The 24,662-nt window shown below is 37.4% G+C and overlaps 1 protein-coding gene across 6 annotated transcripts in view; it reads right to left on the bottom strand.

The window, feature by feature from the left end:
- Positions 1–24,662, bottom strand: part of PPP1R9A (protein phosphatase 1 regulatory subunit 9A) — a 136,418-nt gene that overhangs the window by 26,190 nt on the left and 85,566 nt on the right. For 5 of the 6 annotated variants that reach the window (XM_033073621.2, XM_033073612.2, XM_033073627.2 and 2 more), the window contains exons 6-9: positions 17,499–17,634; positions 8,716–8,871; positions 3,295–3,348; positions 1,264–1,493 (exon numbers count right to left, since the gene is read on the bottom strand). In XM_033073621.2, coding sequence (XP_032929512.1) covers positions 1,264–1,493; positions 3,295–3,348; positions 8,716–8,871; positions 17,499–17,634 — 576 coding nt within the window. The remainder of the gene's footprint in view (positions 1–1,263; positions 1,494–3,294; positions 3,349–8,715; positions 8,872–17,498; positions 17,635–24,662) is intronic. The other variant, XM_033073635.2, reaches the window with a different exon arrangement.

Here is a 24,662-nt window from a genome sequence, read left to right as displayed (position 1 = left end):
AATCTGTCCTTAGAAAATAATTTATCACTTAGTAAGAACTATGAAACTGCAATCAAGACAAAACTCTAAGCAATTAGTCTAAATGAATATCCTAGGCAATGATATAAAAATAGCAAGACCAATTTATCTGGAAAAAAAATTTCTATGTTCTTACTAATCAGTTAAATCGGTTTCTTTTCCTAATCTGTGTTTACAGCAAAAACAATGTAGCTTAGTTTATGCTGTTCTCTGTTATAGGACATAGAGCAAAGTTTCTGTTTTACTAGAGTATGACTGTGCTCCTTCACAGAAAGGAAAACCTGTACGTTTGCAGGTACAAATTGAATTTTCTAAAGGAAATCTGTCAGGTCAATTAAGGAGTCTGAGGTATTTAAAAACAACTGACTAGACCTTTTACTAACATAAAGTAAAATGTCAATAGAAAGCTATCCAAACTCATTTTAGTGACTTTCCCTATCTCTTTTTATTTTGAATATCAAAGAAATTTGTGATAGAAAGCACACAGGATGCAAACTAGTTCTGGAACAGTCACAAAATTCCAAGATAGGTGATGATAGTTTGACAATCTAACCCCCTTTTTAATGGGATAGGATATTCATTTCCACAATCTCAATTATCACTTGACATTGTCTTGGAGTTTTCCTCTTTAAATAGGTATATTTCAGCAGAAAATGAAAAAAGCTGCTGCCAAAAAAAAGTAATTTGGGGAATGGAAGCTGTTATAGAAATGTAAGATGTTATTATTCTTGCTAGCCACCAGGGAGAGGGGACCACATGAAACAGAGGGGGCCAGGAAATCATCAGTTAGCTCAACTCAGCTCAAACATTCTTGGCATCTACAAGAAGAAGAAAAATAAAATGTAAAATGTAACAAAACAATATTCTTTTTTATGTTACATTAGTACACAGCAGGAATGAATCCAGTTGATATAATATCCATATAAATTGCAGCAAACTTTGCTAATCAAATGGTTACTGTGATTATTCTTAGTTGTTTGCAATTACATCGAACTATCTCCTAATTCTGAAACATACCGACCTGGAATATTACAGAATAAGTCTTTATGTAGGTACAGTATGACTGCAGTTTGACTATTAGCATTTTTCCATAATAAAGAGTCCACGCTTTTCATGAATAAAAAAGTGGAAAATAGCGTTTACCTTACAGGTGTTTAACAGTGGGTTTCATATTTCAAAATATATCACATACATGTTTTCTATCTGGCCACTAAATAATTTTCTGAGTCTGGTGTAGCTGCTTACTTTTGCTGAAAATCCTTGATTAATTTCTTTGCCTTGTTATATTTCTTCTCCAGAGCCTGATACTGGCTTTGCGTCTCCTTGAGGTGTTCATTCACTGTGTGACACAGGGTTTGTGCCTCAATCCAATAACTCTCTAATTTCATCATCCTTTCCTTATTCTCCTCAATGTTCTGCTGGAGTTGGGTCTTCTCCAATTCCCACCTCACCTTCTCATTCTCAGCAGCCTGCAGCTGAACAAAGGAGTGGAGATGTAGTCCATAAATAGTTTAGGATTAATTCAAGCAACGCAAATAGAGAGAATCAGTAAATCAATAACTATGACAGTAATATGCTAGCAGTGGGAAGAGTGTTCCAGCACAAAGAAAACAGGCTGACACATGTATTATTCTTCCTCATAAAACCAAGCAGAGTTTTTGCTCAGTGTTCCAGTGTAGCCTCTATGCTTCTCTGGGTTATACTAACCTATTTGACTGGCTGACATTTAAAAATGTCAATAGTGGAGTACTCAGGCAAACTGCAGGGTTAATCAGCCATCACATGGGATGTGTTTTGCTTTGTGCATGTGACTCAGGTGCTATAAAGCATTCATACACTTCCAGAAAATGATGACATTTCTTATTTTGGGAAGGGAGAATATGATTTCCAGAATTTCTTTTGTGCTAGGGTTCTCATTTCCTAACTGAAGTTACCTGCAGATTTCAGTGTTTGGTGCTGGATAAGGGTAGGGTTATACAGTATCTTGTGTGATTTACCTCCCAGAATTTTGTGAACAAAAAAATGCCTTAATATCCCTGTTTATTTATCAAGAGTTTTCAATATTTTCTAGGCAGTTCTGCTATCATCATGGATGATACACACCAAAAAAATTAAATTGTTTTCAGTTTTATCAGTAATACACCTAAATTAATCACAATTTCTTCAGCTCTATTGAAAAGATGAGATAAAAAGGTCCAACACTAAAGGCATATTAACCCCAATTTTGCAAATGGATTTGCACAGATGAATGTTTACACCCACACACTGATGCCACCAAGTCAATGGGCCTTGGCACAATCCCAAGGGATTGACTGTGTGGTTCCAATTGCTACATTGGAACTGGAAAGCAGAAGAGATTTCTGACTTTCTGGACTGCGACAGGACAACAGAAATTGTCCTTACAGAAAAGAGTTGCACTCTGTTTGTTTTTTTTAACAGTAATTTATGCAGATTTGATAAACACTATGCAAAACACACAGTGAGTGCAAATGCTGCTGGAAAGAAATAATAATCTAAAATCTTTTTCTGAAGTACAGTTTTCTCTTTTTCTTATTTTTATTTCCTTTACAATGTAATCAGACTCAAAGAGAAGGATGTCATTATAAAACCTAGTATTGCTGAACAACTGAATAATCAGTTAGGGTCCCATAAAGGTTACCCTAGTACATAAAGAAACAATTCTTTTTGTTGCTGTAGTAAACTTAATTAATTAAAGAGCAACTGATTGTGAGATGTTTTCTTTTAAACTGATCATATTTTCCCTTCCTAGACTATCTTTTAAAGAGAGTTGCAACGATATGAAACAACACTTTTTCTTCTGTACATAAAAATAATTTCTATTAAATACCTTTAAACAAATCAGGTTTTTAAAAAAGGTCGATAATGGAAAACAACGTAGGGATACTTTAACATCACTGGTAAATAAAAAAACCTACTAACTTCAACTTGAATATTCAATCCAAATATAAAGTCTGAAAAAATGTATCAGAATTTTAAAATTAGTAATCTGCCATTAAGTCATTATGATACCCCTTAAAACATGTTTAATTGAAGCTATGAAAGTTGGCACTTTCTTTTAATAGCAGCACTTAAGATTTTTACTTGAAACTTGGAATAAAGAATATACACCAAGACAAGATTTAGCTGAGCCACTGTGCTTCTTAATCAGCCTTTAATAAAGATGTTGACTTCTCCACCCACATAAAGATACATCTTCACATCTGATTTTGCATAAAGAAAAATAACGTCATGTATTAACCATATATTAATTCTTACCTTTGTCTTCAGCTTCTGAATTTCAGCTTCTGTAACTGCATGTTTGATTTGCAACTAGAATTGAAAATATAAAATAAACAAGTGAAGTCACAGAGAGTACTCCGGTATTTTTAAAGCCTGTGCTGCAAGTTGAATACCTTATTACACAGCAGAAGGCCCTGAAGAGTGCTGCAGTGCAGTAGATTGTAAATTAAAATGTCTAGCTTGCAAAATGACTCAGTCTGTGCAACCTAATTAAAGATAGGATGCTGTCTAACCACTCATAATTTGAAATCAGAACATCCAATCTGTTTAGCAAAACCAAATGTCTTATGTTTTAAAAAAAAATAGATGTTATCCTGCTGGGCTTTGCTCTCCTCTGATGTGAATGTGAAATACGTCCCAGTGCTGACAGTCCCACTGCACTGATTAAAGCAGGCACATTACAAATAAGCAAATATGGAAATAAGTGATTTAACAACTCAGGAAGTCAGGAAAACCTTGAGGGAAGATACCACACATTTATTTCATGCAAGAAGAAAGGTAAACTGATGCTGTCCTTCACCAATAGTTGCACTTACTCTGCTCAAGCAGCTAATCTCAACTGAGAGCAGTTACACAGCGAAACTGTAAATAACAGCAACAGCATTCAAGCAACAAAGCGATTGCAAGCAGATTAACAGCCCAGGCAGTGTGCTAAAGGTTGTAGTTACATCACCAAGCAGCCACAACAACAGGGGATCTGTACAGGGAAAGGGTTGGTGTGGAGGACCTGGCATCTACCTGCACACCTGCTGTGGGATTTCTTCTGTACTAACCTACATTGGTGTGCTCCTGTGGAGTGAACAGTCACTACTGAGTGTATTAGGCAATGTCCTGAAACACCTTTAGTTTTACTACAAAGATCTGCTATTCAAGGGATCCAGCAACACTCTGAGGTGCAAACTGAGCCACAGTTTCAGCAATGTAACCCTAATCCAAATGGAAATGACCAAGCACACGTACCAATACTGGCCTGCACCCCAATCCCTGCTGCTGCACTGTTTAAAGCAGGTAGCATGGACAAACAACTGACAGGTCCCCAAACCTTACACTGAATCAGTGACTCGGGTACATTGGGTATGGAGCTGAGGGCAAGGGCAAAAAGCGAATTACTGAGCCAGCACTGCACCGGAGATAAGGCATCACCCATTATTCATGAATAGAAGGAATAGCTACAGAAAAACATGTTTTACATGCAGGTTACTTCTTTTTACAAGACAAACATGAGCTTTTGGGAATAGTTTATGCTGAGCTAATAGAGTATATGAGGTCATTGCACTGAACAAGAAACTAACATTTCTGATGAAGCAATGGTTACATTCTTGAAGAATCAGTTGTTAGTAAGAAAATCTGCAAATCAATCAAAAGAGAAGTTCTTCCAGAAGAGAGGAATAATTTTCAAAGTAACAGGAGCTATCACTGACCGTACCAGTACAAGTATCTCTGAAAAATTCTAAGCTAATTTAGAAATTCCCTTTTCATAAAGTCTCTTGAATGCCCCTTCTTGTGGGGCAGGAAATGAACATTCTCAGATACAGTTTGGTTTGCAAATCAGCCTTAATTAATCTACTGAATAAATCTAGTCCTGTAAGGTGGAGAATTGCTCAATTTATGCTGGACAGAATAAATGAGACAGCGATTCACTGGTTCCATTTAGGAATATTCTTTCCAGCTCTCATTTCTCAGTCATGGTCTCCAGAGGAGGTTGTAAGAACTTCTAAGTCCCCATGATCACCTGTTACTTACACTCACTTTTTGACTTTGCACTGAAAAGAGTTACGACTCTTCATGTGCTCAGTCAGAGCAGATGCAAGATTTCATTTCAAATGAAACCAGGCACTGACTACACCAGCCTGCAGAAACACAGGTAACCATGGATCATGGGGCTCCTGAGGAAGTGCCACAGGGGAGCAGGGCTACTGTTCCAGGATGGGAGAGGTGCCAGTGCAGCTGGGAACAGGGCACTTGGAGCCCTGGAGCTGCTGCAATGGCATGAAGCTGACATTGAAGCTGCTGCACCTAGTAGGCCAGGAAGCTAAGAAGGATATACACCTTTTTGTATAAATATTAGAGGGAAAAAAAGGAGATACTTTAATTAGCATTTGCAAGAGGCTACTTGCAATTTTTGAGCTCAGTCATTCCAGCCTCTGATCTACAATTTCCAGAGACTGAGAACTGTTTTTTCTCCCCATTGCGTTCCTGTTAATAGTGAAAAATTATTAAAGAACTATCTCAAAATAACATGGTGTTTATAAAACACCAAACCCTTTGTTTAGTTCTGCTGCACTGTTCTGGGATGAGATAAAATCAGGGGAATAATAGATGAGCTAGATTTTCCCCTTTTCAGACTTAATAATGACATTGAAAAGCCAAAACTGAAAGCCTTAGGCTACCTGCTGACAATCCTCTCCCATCTCTTCTAAAACCCCACAAACCCATACAGAGCACTTAAAGAGCTTATTATTACATACAAATAAACTCCAAATTGTTGCATAAATTACAATCTGCTCAGGTACAGATGGTTTTTAACAGTTATTTTTGTGCTCTCTGTTATTAAGTTTTAAAAAATGAATACTGAGTACCCAGTCAGATCATTGAATCAGTACATGGCACAGTAGATCCCACTGAGGCAGAAGAAAGAAGACACTTCTCTGCATAACAAAAAAATGTGTAGCTGGATATGCACTTTTTTATTAAAAAGAACTACAGATGTTTGTAGAATAGATGAGAAATACTAACACATTGATAGGTTAGACTAAACAACAAGCAAGATCAACTATTTGGCAAGAAAATTTGGACAACATAGCTAAAATTTTTAAAGCAAGTTTACTAACAGGGGATTAGAAATCTTTATTCCATATCCTATTTAATGCCAGACAAATTCTTGGCAGATATTGTTTTGTACTTTTTTTGGTTTTTAAGTTAATATAAAACTGTGAAGGCTTCACTTTAACAAAGACATTTTGAGTACTTTTTGGCACATTTCCAATTCCAATATGTCTTGAAAAGCTGATTAATGTTCTACAAAACAATAAAACTTGTTATAAAAGGTAACTTTTAGAGAGAAAATGGATTGAATTCATCAAGACTGAAAAAGGTAGAATGGGATGAAAGTCTAGCAAATGTTAAAATATCAGGAGTACACTGGGAAGGAAAGTATGCAATAGAATCTAACAATCACCTTGACAATTTTTACGTAATATCATTATATATTTTTTGCATATAATAATCATCCATTCTTGATGTAGACCATTAAAACACGAAATAATGAATTCTTACATAAATGTCCCTTCTCCCTACAGATCTTGTCTCTCCTCAATCATCACAGTTAAAATAAAGTTTCTATCTCCTTCTGTCAAAGCACTTAAGAAAAATCAGTCCTATTTTTCTGCTTTGCAGCCAGGAAAACAAGACTCTCAGAGGTACAGTGATTCACCCAGGAATGCCCATCTCTCTTCTGACTTTCATTCCAAAGGCAAGGCATTTTAAATAAGAGTGCTCTCAGAGTATGGGAACACATTTTTTGTTGCAAAGATTGAATTCAACTAATTAGGTCAAACTATTATGCTCAAAGATTATGTCCTACCCACTTGCCTAATACTTTCATTAATCTCTGGAGTAAGAACAAGAAAGAACAGTTATTCTTTAAATACAATTCCAGAAAACACTGTGTGGGCTTGTGCAGTGTGACCATGAACAAGTCCTCTAGTGTTGAAAGAATTCAGGGCAAATACCAAGAAAAATACATGTACTCACTCAGCATCAGCCAACAAAACGCAGCTGTGTACTCTCAAAGACAATCAGTCAAACACAAGTGGTGTGCTCATATCAGCAGTAACTGTGTGGGCTGCTGAAAGAGTCCTCTCTTAGGCAGGAGGAGCATTTCATGTTTTCTTCTTAGGCTCTCATCTACACTTACACTCGAGGACCTCAAAGTACCTTCATCTGGTCTCTAAAACAGCATTTTAAGGCCGTAACAGAAGACAGGTCTGCAAATAACTTCAAATCAGTCTGAACAAGCTCAAATATGGCAATAGCCATACAGTTTACGGAAACTGTATTCAAGCACAGATTTAAAGATAATTTATTCAAAGGTGAGTTTCTTGCCCATCACTGCATGTGTGTTTAGCACAGCCTTGGAAAACTTGCTGGCACATGGAGAATGGCAGCATCTTCCCACTGCCTTGAGACTGTATTTCTATGTATGATGCAAAGTACTAAAAAATGAAGTAAAATGTTCTGCTAATGTGTGTAAGAGCCTGAAACCCAAAATATGGAGTGAGAAAATGATAATTTAAGTAATGTAAAAAAACTTTCAGGAACCAACAATGAATAACAGTAGGTACCCAAAGGATGTGAGGACTATCAGCAGAAAAGGGAAAGAAAGACTGGTTGCTCACTGACTGATTACCTTCCACACATGACTCTCACTAGAGGGTAGTAACAATATACAAGATAAAATATCTGGTTTAAGTGAAGGCAAGAGGATAAGTGGAGAAGAAAAAAAAAGGGAGTCCTGTTATTTTAAAGCTCCTATCCAAGCCCAGGTTCTGTTGCTTAAATCTCCTGTGAGGTTCTGGCTACTTTCAATCCTTCCATCTTCCTATGTTTAAAAAAACAAAAGTTCTTTACTGCCATCACTCAGCCCATTACTGTAAGCTTAAGTACATCCATTGTTTCACATCTTTATTTGTATGAGAATTCAGGAAAGCTTAAAAAGAAGCCACATCATATGCCTAAAATACAGAAGAAATACCCCTTTGTACTTCGGTATGTGCAATTATATTAATTGCTTTACCACAATGAACATCACAGTACAGGTAGATGCAATATTCCCTAACCATAAACTTGGTAAGGTTTTGGTAAAACCTTGTAAAATACCATCTTGAAGTAAGGCTGTTTCCCCAGTAGAGCATCTTTCTAAACACATGACATGGTTGTACACTGATGAGTTACTGTGTAATGGTACAGGATGAGTTTCACATGTCTCTCATCCTGGAATTCAACATTTGTTGTTTGGTTTTCCCTATCACCTTTAATTGGAATCATACAAAACCAAAGCAAACCAAACCAAACAAAAAAAAGAACAAAAACCAACTTCAAACCCCAGCATTCTGCTAGCGATGACTTAACTTGCACTTTGTCTATGTTGTCAAACTAAAGTGCTGAGGAGTAACTCCGGTATTTAAAAGTTAATTTAGAAATTACCCTCATCAATACAGCGGTCACCTGAAAGCTGCCAAAATATCTTCAAAGGACAGTTCTTCCTTCAAGCAAAAATTTTTAAATAATTTCAAAGTACTAAGCATACAAAATGCCACTCCAGTTTTCAAGAGAAAACCCAAGCACTGAGATAACTAAAAATTGGGTTCAGGGAGTATTTTCTGATATATAACTTACTTCTTTGAATTTGTGAGCAAGTTTGCTGGTGTCCACATCACTGGGGGAGAACATGTCATCATTTTCAGGGAGATCGAACACTTCAATAGCCATGTCACCTCCTGGGAGGACAGGTCCCATGTCTTCATCTTCTTCATCTGTAGCATATTCCCCTGTCTTAATTTTATAGCATTTAAGAAACTCCAGTTATCCTCTTATTATGCAGAGACTATTCAAACAGCAATTAAGATACTGTGCAATCACAGCATTCTGCATACAGAAAAGGTTATATTTGTCTTTAGCTATAACCCCAGTATTGATGAATTCTACCAGACAAAACATAACTCCACAGTAGTATTTCAGTAAGTAAATAGAGAAGAGAAAGTAGTGTCTTAAGCGCTAATAACTCAGTTCTAAAGCACTACTGGCTCTGTATTTTGATGGTTTCATCCTTTTCCAAGTGACACCTCTTTTCCATTCGAAGAACTCTCCAAATTTATTTCAGATTTAACAAGGAATCTTTTCCAAACAGAAAAAAAAACCAAACAGAATACAACCAACAGGATCTTGATTAGTTGTTAGTAAAGTCATCTGGATGAAGTAATTCTCCAGTGATATTCCATGTCAAATTTGAAATTTCATTGGTTTACTCTTTATAAACAAAATAACAATAGAAAAGTCACACCCACACAGAAAGACAACAGTAGGGAAAAAACCCCGAGTGTCAGAGACAAATACAGACTCTGAAGCCAGAGTTTACTCAATTTTCACCCTGAAAAGTTGCTTGAACTAGTTTTGAAAAAAAAATGTGGGTATTTCTTGGTCTGGTAAACCATGAGATGCAACAACTTGCTGACAAAATAGAATTTTGAAAAATTGTATGCGGCAATCAGTATCTCAAGAACAAACAAAATAAAACAAAACAATAATATTGAAAAGGAAAAGCTTGCAATATTGAACCCTGAGCTGCCTACTCAGTCTTTTGCACACATGTCCGTGTTCATCTCTCTCCACCCCTAAGGTGAATGGTACCACTTTGCTTCTGCAGGGCTCCCTCTGGCAGCTGGAGTACAGCATGTACGGATCACAAGCAGCCTGCTGGCTGTGCAGATGACTGGACTATGCAAACACATCCTAAAGCCAACACTTCCCTCAGGACCACATCTGGATTTATAAGGTTTGGGACTAAATAAATACATGGAAGAGGAAGGGCGGGGGGACCGGTGCAGTCTTTTTCATGTTTATACAGTAACTCCACCGAAAGTTTGACAAAACTATTCAAAGTTTTTCTTCATGAGCTTTCAGTTCCTGAGATGAAACATACATCATTATCAGCAGTATATTCCCCATAGTGCTAAAATTGTTTATCAGTGTCATTTTTTGACAAAAGGACTTCTCAAGACAAGAGGTAAGAACTCAGATGTTTGAACAACAGTTCAAACCTCAGCTTCCCACCTTAATTCAGTTTCTCAGCTGTTGTTTAGGCTTATGTGAATCTCTTTCAACTAAAAAGCAGTGCATGCAAGATGTTGACTCAAGGTGCACAGGTACACACAGACAGCACATAGAATCACAGAATAGTCTAGGTTAAAAGGAACCTTTAAAAATCATGAAAAACCTATATTCTTCTTTTTTTAAACCACTGAAGTTTTAAAAAACAAACCCAAAACATATAGAAAGCATAAAATAGTTTTGTAAACTTTTACAATGTTGAAAGAACTACTAAAAAGAAGGTAAGTCACCAACATGCATACTTTAAAATACTCACTGTAAAGCAAGGCACGTTGTTTTGGTGAATTATTGCTGCTATATAAATAGTAACATATTCTCCAATGAAATAAACAGTAATCATTTATTTTATACACTTCATACATACTAAGCATATATGCCTAAGAATCTCAACAGTCTTTTATAAAAGAAAGCTAACAGCTGGCTTTGCTTCCTCTTTCCTTATTTAAGAGAAGCAAAGAATACTCAGTCCATCTCACAGGAGCTTTCAGGCATGTAAACATTACAGCTAAACAAAACACCTGAAATTGTCATTCTTTATGTCTAGATCTCATGCACACACAAAAAAAGTCTTCTGTTACACTACACTTGTAGTAACTTCTGTTTCTACTTTATTGTCCCTGGCTATGTGCAGTAGCTGCCTAAACTGAAAATTTGGCTACTAACTCTCCTGGTTCTTTCCAGGAGCATGTAACACCACCTTCACACACCATCAGGGCAAGCAGAAGCAGAAAGACTAGTTCTTAAAATCACACGGAGATTTCAGAGAAATTAACTTTTGTGGGGACAAAGAACCAACAGTCCATGTACTTTCCATTTTGCAGTCATTATCCCTGAAACAAATAAGGTAACACACAATAGTAATTTCTGCATTAAAAAAATCCTGGCAGGTCCATCAGCAGTGGCAAGGAAGTCTCTGAAGCATGCAAAGAGGAGGTAGAAACAGGATCATTAACCAGTAAACTCATGCCTTGCTTATGTAAAACAAAACAGACATGGCTCAGCTACATGTGCATTTTAAAGGAGTATTTTAATAAAAGAATCCCAATTACATTTACCAATAAAACATGAATTTAGTTAAAACCGATTTCTCCAAAGACTTAAGCTAAGAAGAAGTAATGAATACAAAAAACAAAAATGAACACACATGAAGGAGTAAATCACTGGGGGAAAATTCAAGAGGAAAAAATATTCTACTGGCCTCAGGAGCCAGTGTTTGAAGAGGAACATCAGGCAGCTAAAAATGAGTACAAAGGGAAATCTTTCTTCAAATTGCACATAATGAGTGCCAATGAGCACAGTCATTTTTGTTTCAATTAATGAAAAAAGTAGCTGTCAAAGCAAAGCACATCTCAAGTAAACAAGACACCAGGACAAGAACACATTACAGAACACAGAAATAAATGAGACTTTTGCTTTTGTCTTCAAAATAAAGAGATTTCATCTTATAGTCACATGAAAAACAAATTACAGGTTCAAAAGAACCGATGTTTACGTTCAGGAAATATACAGTAATTTCATGCATATAAGGCGCACCCTTTTGACTAAAATTTTGGTCCGAACCCAGAAGTGCGCCTTATAATCCGGTGAGTCTTATATATGGGCAAAGTTTGGAAATTTGCCAACCCTGAAGTGCAAGCCCACAGCAGCCCCGAGCCGAGCCAGTAAACCCCACGATTGCGTGATTCTGTTACTAATTGGTTACTTTGTTACACACGGATCCTCGCTGCAAAAAACCAGTGAGCATTGTAGTCCAGTGCACCTTATATATGGACAACATTCGGAAATTTGCCAACACCCGGAAGCGGGCCTTATACTCTGGTGCGCCTTATACTCGTGAAATTACTGTACATCATAAACTACATGAAACATACCTTCCCTTGCTGACTTTTGTACCACATAAAACTACTAGAAGGTATTTTTTCATACACTGTGCCAGTTAGCTACACTGTGAAATTCACTATCTTACAAGGAGGAGCAAGGCACAGAAAAAAAGTTGTATTACTTCAAATAACAAAGCCCTGTGATGTAAGAGTTGTCATTGTAACTCCCTGAGGTACCCTGCAATACATTTTGTTTCCTTAGCTGGCAACAATAATATTTTTTGCTCCATAGTCAGTGAAAACTTACATGCTCTTGCAGGAAAATCTCAGACTCTTCATTCTGTGTTGGTGAGCAGAATTCATCCACATAAAAGCCCTGTTTCTCATTTCAGTAGCACTTAGGGCTCAAGCTTGTCCCATCCAAAGCAATAGCTTCTGGTATTAGCCATTCCATTTTGCTATATGCAATCACAGCTAATAGCATGAGATTATCAACATGAGCTGCAATTTTCCTCTTCTAAAGGGAAAATGTGTTACTTGCATTGCTTAACCGCTTTAATAGAAAATTTCTGAAATGTGTCTAACACTCCCAACCAAAAAGACGGAGCTGCAGCACCAGCCAGGATAATGCAGACAGACCTTACCCAAATCACCATAACAAAGGCTGCATCAAGCTACACCTTTTGTTCCTGCTGAAACTCTCCCACAATCAGGGAACACTATTTGAAGAACTATAAAAGTAACTCAAGCCCATCTCTTCATTTGAATTTTTTGCTTTGATGGCTTACATTTAATTCTTTCAAAAGAGTGAAGAAAACCACAATGGTATGGTATTAATCATTGCTCTTACAGGAATGCATCATATTAATGATGTTGGAAAAAAGGTACACTCTGAAAGATTTGGTTTAACAAATGCATTCTTTGGGTGGTAGACATTCAAGTACATTGCCACTTTTTTTTTTTTTTTGCATGTGTCAAGATTTTCTTCAATGGCTCTATATGTTGCTTTGTTCTCAGCATGTCCTAATGAATGAGAATTTTAAATGAAAAAAAATATTCATTTGACTATTAGTGATATTAAAATAGATTAAAACATCACTTGCATTAAGCTACTTGAACAGAACAGTGAACAGAATCCTGAAATATATTATTCATTTACATTCTGCATCACCCCATGCAGCCTTCTGGGGACACAACAGGTCATTTGCCTTATGTGAGTTTTGTCATTTGCTGTAGAACATGAAGAAGATAATACCAAGTTCAAATCAAAATTCCAAGAAATGTCAGAATTTGACTCATGTGCACAGAACACTATGTTAACACAGTGTTTCAAAAGGTTTCAGTCAAGGATACAGATTCAGGTCATACTTAGCACACTAAGTAGGAAGTACAAAGACAGTGCCTACTTCAAAGCCTTTGAATTTTATTTTCTGATAGGATGCTGCAAATTAAAACGGTGTGGGATTTTAGGAGCTACACAAACTGGTGATGAGCAAACTCTCAGCAGGCTATCTCGAGGCAACATACTCTCCCAGCTTTACTGTGATTAGCACAGACTCATTAGGAAATGCCAGTGCTGCAATTGTATGTAACACTTGAGAAATAGCTGATACTACTGGCTCAAGCGCTTGGCTTGTGGGAGCTTAACAACAAATTGTGAGTTGATGCACACTTATCCTGCTAGTCTTTGCATGGACTCTGCTGTGAACATTCATTTTGTTTTAATGTTCATCAGTTCTGCACAAGGGCTTTATGTTTCCATGCAAAAACTTAAATGAAAGAGCATCTGAAAGTATCCTGTGATGACCTGCAGCCCATGGTAACAGTAGATTCTGAAATGCAGAGATGAAGGGCATTTATATAGTAAACGATAGGTTTTCAGTATTACTTACGCAGTAAGTATATGTTTTAGAAACACATATGTTTTAGAAACACTACGTAACAGTGTAAATCTTCCCCAACAAATAGCTGTCAGGCAACATTCCTGCAAAGCAATAGAATGTAAAGGTAGTAGGCTAACACTGCATCTCTAAATTTAGTATCTAACTTAAGTCCACTGCCCACTAGCTGGCAAAAATCAAAACTGTCTCAGAATACTGCTTTTTAAAAGAACTTGGATCCTTCTAAAATACCTACATTCTCCTTGGGCTATGAAGACTGTCAGAAGTTCCAAAACAGAGGAAATCCAGCCAGCTGGTGACACAGCAAGATAAAACACAGAACTTGCACATGTCTGGCACGCATTCTCTTCCTGTGATTTAACCAGCTCTAACAAACACAAGTCGTTTGCCATGACTCCAGGACTCCAACAAGATCACTGACTTCCTGCTCTGGAAAACCTAAAATGTTATTGGTGTCCTTTTGGCAAAGCCTCTGAGCCTCAGAATTTGGCAGTCTCAAGATCATTTTTTTGTTTATTTAAGCAGCACACTACCTGGAGATCCATGTTACCATATTTTAAATGGTGTAGGAAAAGGAACAGGATGGCTTGACAGTTCTACGACTGAGCAACTCATGTATACTTCTGTGCTGCTTCAAAGCCAAGCTCCTTACACTGGCAATCCAAATACTCCTGAACTCCATGCTGTCAGAGTCACTATTCCTTCAATGACATGGACTCAAAAGGGTAGTAGTGGCTTTTGTACACTCGTGGATATTCATTCAGACAGGGCAAACTGAGACTTTCTTGCCCAAAAGGTGCTCTGCTTACCAGAGCCAAAGAATGCTGGTGGTGGTGCTTGACAGCAACATAAACCCAGCCAGACTTGTCCACACAGAGTAAGGTAAGCTCAAAGAAGTAACGTTCATATTTGACAGCAAATGGAGCAGAAGTGCTTGTGGTGACCAAAAATGTCTTTGAACTGTGACTAATGTGCATTAGATCACAGTTTACATCATGTCAGTTCTCTGGACATGATACAAGTTATGTGAGTAGGCCTGGATGGCATAGCCAGGTGACCAAAAAAATAGTAATGTTCAGGATTACTGCAGATATTCAATAAAATCTATTTCTGTTAAGTCCCTTAATTAAGAAAGGCAACATGGCACACTGCATACCTCAGTAACTAAACCCCAGCATTTATTCTGAAAATGTTTGCCATGCCCCAAACATATATATGGCATCAAGTAGGAAATGGGTACAACCTTTCATGACCCCAATGTAGTTTTTAAGAATTGCATTTGTTCTCAGACATAATTCCTTCTCTTTCCAAAAGATAAAATTGATGAGATCATCTGGACCTTCCCTGGAGGTCTTTTCCTTTCTTCCTCCTTTCCTCATATGCAACATAAAACTCTCCTCTGCACTCCAGAGGCCACTGCCAAAAATCATGTCATAGTCACAGAGATGGTCACCATCCTCAGTGCTAGAATAAGAAATGACACCTTTAGTTTTGTAATTATGGAAAAATCTGGGGAAAACTTGTCCAATTTTATTTTCTCTCCATGATCCAAAGGCACTACTGACAGAAAACACTTTGTGAATTCAGTATCTTTTGTGAAAAATTTATGCAGTGAACAGGACTTAAGAGCTTGTAACCACCAAATTGCAAGGATAAGACACATCACAAAAAGTACCTGATAACTACTCATACCTACTCATCCCTGTCCTCCTTCAGTACTGTACTGAGAAACACTTGCATGCCATGAGTGTGGCAGTGTCACCATCAGCACCTTCACAACAACCATCCCTACTGAAGGCTGAAGTACTACCAGGATCAGTAGTGATCAATATGGGTTTAACAACACTTTCTTTATTGCCAGATACTGAGTAATCCCATCTGTGTGGTGTATGAAGGTAAGAAACACAAACATTTGAGACTTTTTGCAGGTGGATGTGTCCCACAGCTAAGAGGTGTAATGCATCAATCACACACAGGTCAGCCACACACCCCTCAACATGCAACAGGCTGTGAGAAAGATTTGATCATCAGGCACTTAGGACACAGTTCTCTTGCCTATATGAATGCCATCAGATTATGCTCACTACAAATGGTACTGGAAGGTCTTTGAACCCTGACATCTACAGCACACTGTAATGAGTTGTGAGAAGTCTCTTTTCCCAAAGGCTAGTTGCTCCATTTTGTTTCTGAAGACCTTTTAAGAGAGTTACTTCAAAAAACTTCTCTTGAATTTAACTCTAGACTAAAGAGAAGTTAGAAGACTTGCATGTTTCTGTAGTTTGAGGAGGGAACAGATAGGATATAGATTTTTCTATCCTTCATGGTCTCCCACAGGCACACCTACATATGCTTGTACAGCTCATATTTATATGAGTATGCAATCTAAGCTACTACAATGAGTTACATGTGTCCCTATGACAGGATTAATTCTAAGACATATTGAAATACTTTTATTCTTAATATCAGTGGAAATTACAGTAAGTGAGAGCATTACTGGGGCTAGACAGGATTTTTACTTACCCTGTTGGGACACTTCTGATTGTTCTGATATATTGCTATTTTAACAGCATGTTTCAAAATCTGAGTATATCCTGATTTTATGTCAAGAGTATTTATTTTCTAAAAAGAAAAACTAACCTGAAATAAATGCATAGCAAGAATTCTCTATCTCCCCTTATCTACTGTTCCCTTACACAAAAAACACCAAAAAACTGGCCCAGGATGAAAACACACTAATACATGGAGTCTAGCATTTCAAATAATATTACTCAAGATGATGTGAAATGATGACAGTATGCTTGGGCTACATGGAAGCAGTGTAACAAAACCCAGCAGCTAATTTAGGGAGTAACATAGACAGCAGTCTCTAAAAAAGCTCTCTAAGTAATCTTTACAAGTATCTTGGTACTCAGGTATATTAGGAATTTTATGAGAATGGAAAGAAATTATGGAAATTTTACTGCACAGAGTTGTTACCTCCAAAACCTTTATATTGGGACATCAGGTGCTAATTGTAAGCATCAATATACACTTCGGACAAGATAGTCTAATTCTCTATCCTGAGAAATATCTGCTCACACAGAAACAAAATCACAGCGTATGGAAGGAGGGGTCTCACCCAGAATTTCAGCAAACATTCTGACTTAAGAAGAATATAAATTCTTCAAGGAAAAAAAAAAACAACTTCCTCAACCCCTCTAAAAGTTAGAAGGCAACTTTTACCAGTTTTTACAAAACTTTTAACATTTCAGTGCACAACCAAATGAACTTTACTCTCTTATTTCAAAAAGATATACGCTTTCAAGGAAGAGGAATGCTTACAGAAGCATCGACCAACTTGATTATTTGCTCTTCTGGAACAAAACAAATACTTTTAATCCATGATGAAAAGTGTTTCTATAAATTTGTTCTTCAATTAAGAGTCATCATCAAAATCTGTAAAAATCATCAGCAAGGGTAATGGAAAAGTCCAAAAGTTGACCTCTGAGTGGTAAGTAAATAGAAGGAATTAGGAAGAGAAAACAGAACATTAAAAAACACCAAATAGTAAAAACACTGGACAGTCTTTTACCTCATCATCATCTGCATCATACTGTGCATAATGCTGCTCCAGCAGCTCTCTCTGGCGGCGTTCTTGTTCTAGAGTTTGGCTAATCAGCTGCGCAACCTCACTCACTTGTCCCGGTTTTTCTCGTCCAATTACAAACCTATACAAAACATTAGTGAAAAAATATTACTGAAGTTCTCGGTTTTAGCCATTTCTAGTACAGAGGGTAGCCTTGTTCTCCAAAGATGCATAGTTTTGATTGTTTCAGATGTGTTCTGTGGATAAGATTTGTGCAGGAGTAGCAGGGATCAGACCATGACAGGTCTGGTCGCATGACAGGAGGGGCAAAATAAAAGGAGCATTACAAACCTCCACTCCAAGTTTCAGCAAAGTATAATCACTTCCATTCCCTTTAAGGCATGTATTTTCCAGAAGGTTACAGAAGACCAGATTGTTATGGATGCACAGTAAGAGCACAGACACGCTTATGGCAGCTTATAGTGAAAGGAACACGCATCAGAGCAACTCCTTCCCACCCTGACTTAGAAGTTATCTTCCATTTTTGTGCTTTTATATTTGTCTTCCTCCAGTCTAGAAAACAGAATCTATTTCCACATTTTAAAATCTGACAGACGCTATTTCCTTGATTTTAAGCTGCATTTAAATCTGTCTTATTTAATGAACTTCTGTTGCTAAGGAACATTTTCTCCACTGTCAGCTACTGCGGAACACTGGGCGCACACTTCCTTGGCTTAACAAAACACAAGGGAAGTGCTTTTTCTTGGTTGAGACTTACAATGATGTTTCTCAGTCTTGCTTTCAGCAGCTAGAACTCGAAATTGGTTTGGATTGTAACCTCTTTTTTTCTTTTTCCCAGCACAGTGGCATAACCATATTTAGATACGCTGCTATCTCCAGAACTAATAATAAAAACCCATTACATAGTACCAACACACTGTGAACTACTGAACAAAAGCACAATTTAAAGATGTCAAGCTGAAGAATTATTTTCTTAGAAGGCTAGAAAGATAATTAGGTAATTACAGATGAAAGAAGTATTATGTAGAGCTGAAAAGCACAGTAAGGTGACACTGAGCTACTGGATATAGTAAATTATTTGTTTCCACAACATTTGGCTCAAATGATGAATTCAATTTATTATTTGAATGAGAGGCAGAAATGTGCATTATATCCCATGCATAAAAAAATATTTTCATTAGTACTGCCTATCACTGTTAAAATCCCTTGAGATTTGTCACCCATGTGTAAGCCAGCTTCCCAACAGCAGATGACCCTGGGTCCATTTCCTTTGACAGATAGTTTTTCAGATTCTATAAAGTCAAGCACTACAGAAAGGACTCCAATTTGGAGATTATTTCAACATCATCAAAATATTTAAGCTACTAATTATTTGCAAAAGCATAAGAAAGGTGAGAATGAGCGACTCCATTTGAAATAATGACACAAGGCACTCTGAAAATATCTGGAAGTGTCTTAGTTTAAAAACATCAACAGCAAATACAGCAGAAACTAGAAGAGAATCAAGGCAGTAACACCAACATTTTAATCCTGATCAAAACAGATCACAGTCTGGCACTCATATCCCACTATTGCAAAATAGGACATTAGTTCTCAGTAATGATAAAGACCTTGGGCTGAAAGAAAAAGAATGTTTCTTCATGGCCCCTACACTTCATCTGTTCTGCATACTGACTCACAGACAGATTCTGTTTCCTCTGAATTTTCATTTTAGAGCCAAGTATTACAAAGACTAAACTAGCCATGTTTTCAGACTCAACTGGGAGGAACTATGAACTTTAGAAATTACTAAAGGAAGAAAGAAGCATTTAACTTGTATCTGCTACTTGTTTGTCTCCTCTAATGTAAAAACAAATTAAAAGTGAATATGGAAAAACATCTATTTAAAAAAACCATTTTAGGCAAAAATATGCATGAGTATATTAAACACAGTAGAGTGAGCACCACATTTGTACACATGTGAGGGAGATCCTCAATGTGTAAAGTTATGAAACTACACAAAGTGATGCAAATATAGGATTCTCTCTGGCCCTCTGCCTGGTAACTCACCTTCCTTGGAAAATACAAGACTCAAAATGCTTCATACAATCATCTCTTTACCATGAAAACATAGAATAGACAACATATAATGCATCTGAAGCCCAGTAATTAATGATAATTTAGAAGTGGTTTTTGACACATTAGACTGTAATGCAGTAATATTTTCATACAGACCAACAAAATTAGGTAGGATGTAAAAATATGAAGCCTTATTAATTGAATTTTTCTTCTCATGTCAAAGTCACTTAGAGTTCAGTGATGTGATTTTCAAGTCTTGAATCACATGTAAAAATGAAGTTACTCTGTGATACCTGAAGCTGTTAGATGACATATGAATAAATGCCTCCAAGTAATGACAAAGTTTAAATCAAATGTTTTCCAAAATAGAAATATACTAGTAATGTTCTATATTCCTAAAATTTATTGCTTTAGAGTGAGACACATCCAAAATTTCTGAAAATAATTTTTAGAAGCATTCAATCTACAATTGATGTCAGTTCTAGACAAAGAATTGTAAATTTCCAAAATGGAACACTGTATTCCCAGCAACTAGAGCTTTTACAAACTAAACTAAACCTTTTGTCATTTTACATTCCATGATCTTAATACTATGTATATAATTATACTTAACTGGTAATTGAGATAAACCATAAATTATAAAGTTACATTTTAAAGAGAGAGTTGAATAAAAATAAACTTAGAAAACCATAAAGCAGGGCAGTTATTAAAAATCTAAGCATGAATTAGATATTTATTCACAGAATAGCTTTAAATACAAGAACTATCATAATCTGAAGTGTTTAAATATGAGGAAGAGACATAAGGCTGTGATTCACTGACCAAAAAATCAGTCACGGAACTGTAATATAAACATTTTAACAAAGGGGCTAATTATATATTTCAAATCACTTTGGCTCAACAAAATAAATCACATGCATTTCAGACTTCATTAATTAGTTTTAAGAGCTAGGAGTATTATAAGAAAGAACAATACATTCTGTCAGCAATAACACATTTGAGAAGCTGCTCATGTTTTTCAATATGAGACAAATGGACATTTTACAGCCTTGAACCACATCACAGTAATATTCACCTAGTTTATTAAAGCCAGTAAATGCAAAATAAACCCCAGCAAATCTGTGATACAGCCATCACTGCTCTAAATCCCAGGCCATTACTGATTTTTTCTGAAATCTGCAAAAAAAGAAGGAAGGAAAGGAAAGAGAAGGAGAGAGGCAGGGCATGAACTGCCCTTAATACTCAAGTGTTACATGCAATTTAGCTTAATTACCAGCTGTGAAATATTCTTTGTGGTTGTGGTCAAAATGAACAGGGATGGAACTAGAAATATAATTAATATTTGACTCTAAAATGGAATTTTAGAATATCTAAAAGAATTATGTATCTTGAGAAATTGAAAAATAACCACAGTAGTACTGGTTAAGAAAAGCATTCTACTGAAACTGGCAGCAACTCCTACATCTCCTGCAATCCATGATTTAAATATTTTACAACACGCTCAATACACAGTCTTCTGCACATGTCCAGCTTTTATTAAAAGATGATCTGCAGACCCATGCTTCTTGAAACAACTTATTGATTTTTTATCAACTATGGAAACCAGAAACATTATTATAAAAATTGATTAAATTAAAAAATATATTTCCACTTTGAAAATAACTGTTACTAAAAAAATTGCAAAGGCATCAAATCTGTGATGCAAAACTGAAGTTCTGCAGCACACACTTTTAGTGAAATGAGTTCATGATTTCTCCTGAAAATACTTCAGGAATTATGTGCTCAGTTAAAAATACATTGGCATGGTTTCCTTAAATCCAACAAAAATCGCAAAAATAGCAAACACATTCTAAGAAAGAATGTGGGGTTTGCTGTAAAAGTATTCAAAAGATTTTCTTCTAATCTTTCCTAAAATACAGTTTGGTCCATAAAAATGTACAGTAAAATTCATTCAGGGAGTTCTGCAGTCGAACGCCTCATCCCTGGAACTGTTCAAGGTCAGTGTGGATGGGGCTCTCAGTAACCTACTCTAGTGGAAGGTGTCCCTGAAAACAGCAGAGGGGTTCGAACTAAATGATATTTAAGGTCCCTTCTAACTCAAACCATTCTATGATTTTTAAACTGGTTTTCCTCTGAGCTTTAAAGTATGAAGCTGCTTCAGCTACCACTTATCTCATTTATTTCAAGATGTCTTCAATTACCTACTCTGGCTGCTTCCATTAGGTTAACAGCCACATAATTAATCCAAAGTGCTAAAAGGGGTGTGAATCCTGTTAAGAAAGAAGTTTTATTTAGTCACAGCAGCACAAGCTGGAATTTGTGTGGTTTTAATGAATAAGATCAACCTCTCACAAACAGCACTCTCAAATGCAGAAGCCACTGACTGCACATAAGGAACTCACAGCCTATGAGATTCCATTACACTTCTTGATATGAAATTATCTGAAACTCATTAACACTCTTTGAATAACTTGAGTTGGAAGGAAATCGGTCCAACATAAGCCCCAACTCGAAAAGTCAGCCAACTTTGTCATGGCCTTGATCAGAACCACCCTTGCTGCAACTTCTGTTCAACTTCCTGTTATTTTGCCCCTTTGCACCCAGAATATGAAGAATCTGGGTTTATCCCTTCTACCTCATGGAAGGTAGTTGAGACACCAATAAGAGGCCTGACATCCTATTCTTTTCTTTCAACTGAAGATATTCTTTCCACCTCTTTCCAGAATGCTGCCTGCACATCTACCCTCTAGCTCACAGTTGCACAAGGATGCTGCTCTGGATGCCGGACTCACATCAGCCCTTGCCTCACAAGGTTTGTCAGCCCATTCCTGCAGGCTGCTGACGTTCTTGTGATTGCAGCCCTTGTGTTACTCTGTCTACCTCATGCGCAAACCTATGTCAGTAAATCCACCAGCCTGCCCCTGCATCAGAGACAGTCATGTGCACTGCAATCTTTAAAGCCACTAGCTGCAACCAAGAGGACTGGTAGAGGGAAACAAAAAATGTGTGTCTGGAGATAAGCGATAAGTGACCCAAAACTAACAAACAAGTGAAGAACTGCTTGGAGAGCAGCACCCAAAGTAACATAGTGAAGTGGTGACCATCAGTGAATGAAAGTGGCAATGAATGAGAGAAGTTATTTAAGGTCACATAAGAAACATCTAAGAGGGCAATCTGTGTAGTATCTAGTGCAGGATGCTGGCTACGTGAAGCCAGTACAGATAAGCAGATTTTCAGAAGAGCCTCCATGACCCTGGAGATCGAGTTGCCAGTAAGATGAACTGTGTGCAGAAGTTCTACAGCCTCTATCCTTGTCCCCACACCCAGGATGAAGTAAAGTACCCTGAATTTAAAGACAGACAGCAGGACTTCAACTTACCACTTTGGATTGGAAGGGACATGAGCAGGGACACCTTCCACTAAATCAGGTTGCTCAGGGCCCCCCATTCAACCTGGCCTTGAACAGTTCCAGGGATGAGGCAGCCACAAATTTTCTGAGAAACCTGTTCCAGGGCCTCACTATCCTGTGAGTAAAGAACTTTTCTAATCTCTAACACAAATCTCTCCTCTTTTAGTTTAAAAACCACTCCCCCTTGTCCTATCATGATCTGTATAAAAAGTCACTCTACCTCTTTTTTAAAAGCCCCTTCCATTACTGGAAGGTACTATAAAGTCTCCTCAGAGTCTGCTTCTCCAGGCAGAACAATTCCAGCACTCTCAACCTGTCTCCAGGAGAGGCTCCAGTCCTCTGATCAACTCTGTGGCTTCCTCAGGACCCACAGTGACAAGTCCATGTCTGTCCTGTGCTGAGGACCCCAGAGCTGGATGCAGCACTGCAGCTGGGGTCTCACAAGGCAAAGAAGAGCGGCAGAATCACCTCCCTCACTTTGATGGCCATTCCTCTTTTGGTGCTGACCCTGGATGTGGTTGGCCTCTTGGGCAAACTGTGGTATCAGTGGTACAGGAGGATGAGCAGCAAAATCCCAGATCAAGCATCAGAAAAGCCTCAGCAAACTCTCCAGAGCATCTTGGATAGAGGCCCCTGATAAACTATGCTACTATCAACACTAAATGGATATTGAGTCAGACAATTAGGAAGTCACGTAAAAAACCCACACAATAATATCAATGCACTTAGATTAATTATTCCTCCAGAAATCAATTCTAGTCTAGGGCCTCACTGACACATTAGCTTTACTCAAGAGTACTTCATAATTTGCCAAGGGATTCAATGTTTTGGCACCTCTCCAGATTCTGGTCCTTACATTGCTCTGTTTTTCTGAGAGTGCACGTTAAGAATCAATTCCATCTCTTTCCAGACAGCCTGACAGTATTCCAACACAATCCTTGCTAAAAGGTTCCCTTGATTACAGGGTGATAATTTAATCAGCATTTGCTATTACCACATGATTCATATGTGAATGCCCACTTCAAAGAAACACATTTGTAAATCTGTGCTTTAACATACCTGAATGCAGTCACCTCTGGTCAAAAGGTACAAGTGCCAGCAGGCCATGTTTCTAAAAAAACCAGATTGCTTTCTGAGGTGAGATCTGTCTTTCCTTACTCTTACTGGTATCCACAGGAAAGAAATCCAGGAAGAAAATACAGACAGGTCATAAGTAAACTTCTGAGTTCAGATCAAGTTCTTAATCTGGATGATTGCATGATCCAGATTTTAGGCAAGGTAGACCATCCTCACAGCACAGTCCAGCCAAATGCTCCTACAGCATCATCACTACAGTGTGGTGAATTATCCTGTAAGGATGAACAGCAGCTATTTCTGCCCAGCTCTCACAATGTTGTTTCCCATTAATCAAGGTGCACCAAAACTGTGTGGGAGCTTCCACAAAATAATATCTTGGATGAAGGAGTGAAAAAAAATTAGCTAAATAAACATATATTATGATATTTCAGTTGCAGGGTTAGTAGTTTATGTTTAGATCCAACCTAGTTGAGGATGAACTGATTCAAAACCTGTCAAGTTGTTCCTTTTTCCACGAAAAGAAAAGTTGCTCCTAATGAAATCCAGCCCCACTGAACCTTACTCATTCATGTTATACTTGCTTTTAAGAGACTTATGTTTACTTA

This window comes from Catharus ustulatus, chromosome 1 (genome assembly GCF_009819885.2).
Source record: "Catharus ustulatus isolate bCatUst1 chromosome 1, bCatUst1.pri.v2, whole genome shotgun sequence".
NCBI classification, from domain to species: Eukaryota; Metazoa; Chordata; class Aves; order Passeriformes; family Turdidae; genus Catharus; species Catharus ustulatus.
The sequence above is the reverse complement of the archived record's forward strand: the minus strand, read 5'-3'. Positions and strand labels throughout refer to the sequence as shown.